Genomic DNA, 4137 nt, shown 5'->3' on the forward strand with positions numbered 1-4137 from the left:
GCAGCCTGGGTGACAGCGAGACCCCGTCTCAAAATAAATAAATAAATAAATAAATAAAATAAGAGAGGGTCTTCCTTTGTCTGCCACGATAATAGCTCACTGCAGCCTTGACCTCTTGTGCTCAAGCCACCCTCCCACCTCTGCCTCCTGAGTACAGGCGTGTGCCATCATGCTTCACTAATTTTTACATTTTTGGTAGAGACAGGGTCTTGCTATGTTGCACAGGTTGGTCTGGAACTCCTGGCCTCAAGCAGTCCTCCTGCCTCAGCCTCCCAAAGTGCTGGGATTACAGGCGTGAACCACCGCACTCAGATCTCTCCCGTCCCCGCAAAAATGCTTTTAGTGCATTGTTCGGTTCCCCACCGCTAAAATCAAACCAACAACAAAGTTGTGGCGCTGAGACTGCGCTAGGCAGCCAAGGAGCGCACAGGAAAGGTCGGGCTGCCTTCAGGACAAAGGTTCAAGTCGGCTGCTACTGGGAAGCCTGCCCTGGGGCCAGTGACGACGTGGGGGGATCTGACCCAAGACTCCACATAAGCTTAAGTTTCTCTAAGGGACTGCGTATTGTCACTGCCACCACCTTCTGAGGTCTCCTCGGCGTCGCAGAGAAGGCGAGAACTACATTTCCCAGAATCCTCTGCCACGTGGGGCTTCCGCAGAGCCTGCAAATGAGAAGTCCTTATAAGAGATCTGATATGCAGGCGAAAGGGAGAGGGCGCAACTTTGCACTGGTGCCGCAGGCGGACGCACGGGCAGACACGCATTTGCTGCAGCTTCTGGGTGTGCTTCTTGAGAGTCACCTGCAGTGGTGCTGCAACCCGAGTGAGTGGGTGGGAGCCTCCCGGAGGCCCTGGAGATTAGAGTGGCCTCAGAGCAAGCCTTTGAGCTCCACGCACTTGGGTGCTGCAGACTGAAGTGCTGCGGAAGGCTCCCTTACCTTTGCTCCTCAGCCTCCGAATGGTTGTGTAAACCTCTATTTCCCTGTATCCAAAACCTAAGTACTTGGTATGCTAATGATGTATTTCTTGCCTCTTGTTTCCAAATTCACTTTTTAATACCTGTTCTGTGATAATGGGCAAAATTCCTTTAAACATATCTCCTTACGGTGAGCATAACAAGCGTATTCAGTAGAGGGCCCCGGAAGGCCATTTAGGGGAGGAATACACTTCTCCTGCTGGCTCTGGCTCTGTATCTTCGATGACTGGTGAGGGTGAGAGGCCGCCCGGTGGTGCACTTTCCCGGTCAAGCATCCAGGACACGGCCCCTCGGTGAACTCAAAGCCTCAGCCCGGCCTGATAATCACCTGCCTGAGGCCCTCCAACATGGACAGTGGCTGCTTCAGGCCTTCTGCCCCCAGTGGTGCCTTAACTCCTTCTCTGCACCTGCATGCTCGCCTACCTGATTGCTCACCTGGGCCCCAGAAGCTTGTTTCTTTCCTGTCCAGTGACTGAGGACAAGCTCTGGGCCAGGCCACCTTGTGAACTTATCTGCCATTCAGTGGGCAGCAACCACATCTCCAATGAGGTCTGAACCCCAGCTCTGGGGAGGGAGACCCTCTCAAAGTTTGCCCTACCTTAGGTAGTTTCTCTTAGCCCTATAGTTCTCTTGACATCTTGTAGTTACTTTTTAATCATCAATTAATCGATATGTATATATTTTTAGACAGAGTCTCGCTCTGTCGCCCAGGCTGGAGTACAGTGGCACGATCTTGGCTCAATGCCGCCTTTGCCTCCTGGGTTCCAGTGACTCTCCTGCTTCAGCCTCCCAAGTAGCTGGGATTACAGGTATGCACCACCAGGTCCGGTTAATTTTTTTTGTATTTTTAGTAGAGATGGGGTTTTGCCATGTTGGCTAGGGTGGTCTCAAACTCCTGACCTCAAGTGATCCACCTCAGCCTCCTGAAGTGCTGGGATTACAGGTGTGAACCACCACGCCTGGCTTCTTTATGTTAAATTTCATTTGTTTAAATCACTGTGTAGTTTCTGTCCTTTGACTGGACACGGATAGATACATTTGGAATACATAGGGCACAGGGCTTCTGTTTTCCTAACTAGACACTGACTGACAGAGGCTAACATAGCTCTATATCTATCAACACCCTGGCACCCGGAAGAAGCAAATGTACATGCTATTTGGGGTTTACTCTTCTGCTTAGGTCTTTGGAACTCATTTATTCATTCAACAATGACTTGTTAAGCACCTGTTACATTTCAGTCATGGTTCTAGATAATGGGAATATAGCAATGAATGAAACAAAAGCCCTACCTTGCATTTCTCCAGGAATGTATCAAACACAGAAGGAAACAAGCCACCATGAATGAGAACAGATGACAAAAAATAACACATTTAGAGCCCTAAGCTTTTTGGTTATTGAAATTTCAATAGCAGATTTAAAATAACTAGGTAGGAAATGTTTAAATAAATAAAACATGGTATCACAGGAATAAGCAAGGGATGAAAAAGACAAATAATAACACATGTTGGTGAAGATGTGGACAAATTGGAAGTTTCATATATTCCTGGTGGGATTATAAAATGGCACAGCCCCTTTGGAAAACAGTCCAGCAGGTCCTCAAACTGTTAAATACAGAGTTAGTACATGACCCAGCAATTCCACTTCTAGGTACAGGGCCAAGAGATCTAGTACCTCTTGGCCCTGTACCTAAAAAAAGTCCACAGAAAAACTTACACACGAATGTTCGTAGGAGCATTATTTATAATTGCCAACAAGTGAGAACAACCCCAAAATCCATCAACTCGTAAATAAATTAGGGTATACACATTCAGTGGACTATTATACAGCTATAAGAAGGTACTAAGTACTGATGTAACATGGTTCAACCTTGGAAATATTATACTAAGTGAAAAAAGCAAGTCATAAAAGGCCATATGCTGTATTAGGCCATTTATATGAAATGTCCAGAATAGGCAAATCTACAGAGACAGAAAGTAGACATAATGGGGATAGAAGGAAGCTGATAGTGATGGATAATGGATACAGGATTCCTCTTTGGGTTGGTATAAATGTTCTAGAATTAAATAGTGGTAATGACTTCACAACTTCTGTGAATATACTAAAAACCACTGAATTATATACTTTAAAAGGTTGAATTTTATGACATGTGAATTATATCTCAATAAAGCTATTATTTAAGAAAATAAGGCAAAGACCTTTGCAATTGATCAGACATATCTGAAAAATAAGCAAATAGAAATTTTAGAGCTTAACAATTTGTTGACATTAAAACTGAATGGAGGCCAGGCACAGTGGCTCATACCTGTAATCCCAGCACTTTGGGAGGCAGGGTGGGAGGATCACTTGAGGCTAGGAGTTCAAGACCAGCCTGGGCAACATAGCAAGACCCCTATCTCTACAAAAAAAAAATAATTAAAAAATTAGCTGCTGTGGTGGCATGCTCCTGTATCCCAGCTACTGAGGAAGCTGAAGCTGGAGAATCCCTTGAGCCCAAAAGGTTGGGGCTGCAGTGAGCCATGACTGTGACACTGAACTCCAGCTTGGGCAACAGAGACCCCATCTCTAAAAATAAAATGAAACAAAACAAAACAACAATAACAAAAACTCAATGGACAGGCTAAACAATAGATTAAATAAAGCTGAGTAGTGAATTGGTAAACTGGAAGACAGATTGAGAAAATTACCCAAAATGCTGCACAGGGAGTTAAGGAGATGACAAACGTGAAGGAAGAGTTAAGAGAAGACAAGACAGGGGAGAATGAGAAAGTCTAAAAAATATCCAATCAGAATCCCAGGAGGAGAGAGTAGAGAGAATAAGAGAGAAGCAATATTTGAAAAGCTAACCACTAGATAAGAATTTCCAGATCTAGTAAAAGACACGAGCCCACAGATAAAAGAAAGACAACATACATCAAGAAGTGGCTCACAGCCGGGCGTGGTGACTCACACCTGTAATCCCAGCACTTTGGGAGGTTGAGGTGGGGGGATCAAAAAGTCAGGAGTTCGAGACCAGCCTGGCCAAACCAGTTTTGTTTAGTAGAGCGAAACCCCGTCTCTACTAAAAATACAAAAATTAGCTGAGCTTGGTGGGCTGAGCTTGGTGGCGGGCGCCTGTAGTCCCAGCTACTCGGGAGGCTGAGGCAGGAGAATCACTTGAACCC

The 4137-nt window shown here is 45.4% G+C and overlaps 2 protein-coding genes across 2 annotated transcripts in view; one reads left to right on the top strand and one right to left on the bottom strand.

Moving 5' to 3' along the window:
• The window catches only part of CLN6 (ceroid-lipofuscinosis, neuronal 6, late infantile, variant), a 62289-nt gene that overhangs the window by 35744 nt on the left and 22408 nt on the right, over positions 1-4137 (bottom strand). The window lies entirely within an intron of this gene.
• Positions 1-4137, top strand: part of LOC105531434 — a gene marked incomplete at its 3' end in the record, with an annotated part of 35077 nt that overhangs the window by 22808 nt on the left and 8132 nt on the right. The window contains 1 exon segment of the mRNA XM_011969353.1: positions 3325-3375. Within this exon segment, the coding sequence (XP_011824743.1) occupies positions 3325-3375 (51 nt within the window).

This window comes from Mandrillus leucophaeus, unplaced genomic scaffold, assembly GCF_000951045.1.
Source record: "Mandrillus leucophaeus isolate KB7577 unplaced genomic scaffold, Mleu.le_1.0 Scaffold12, whole genome shotgun sequence".
In the NCBI taxonomy this organism is placed as follows: Eukaryota; Metazoa; Chordata; class Mammalia; order Primates; family Cercopithecidae; genus Mandrillus; species Mandrillus leucophaeus.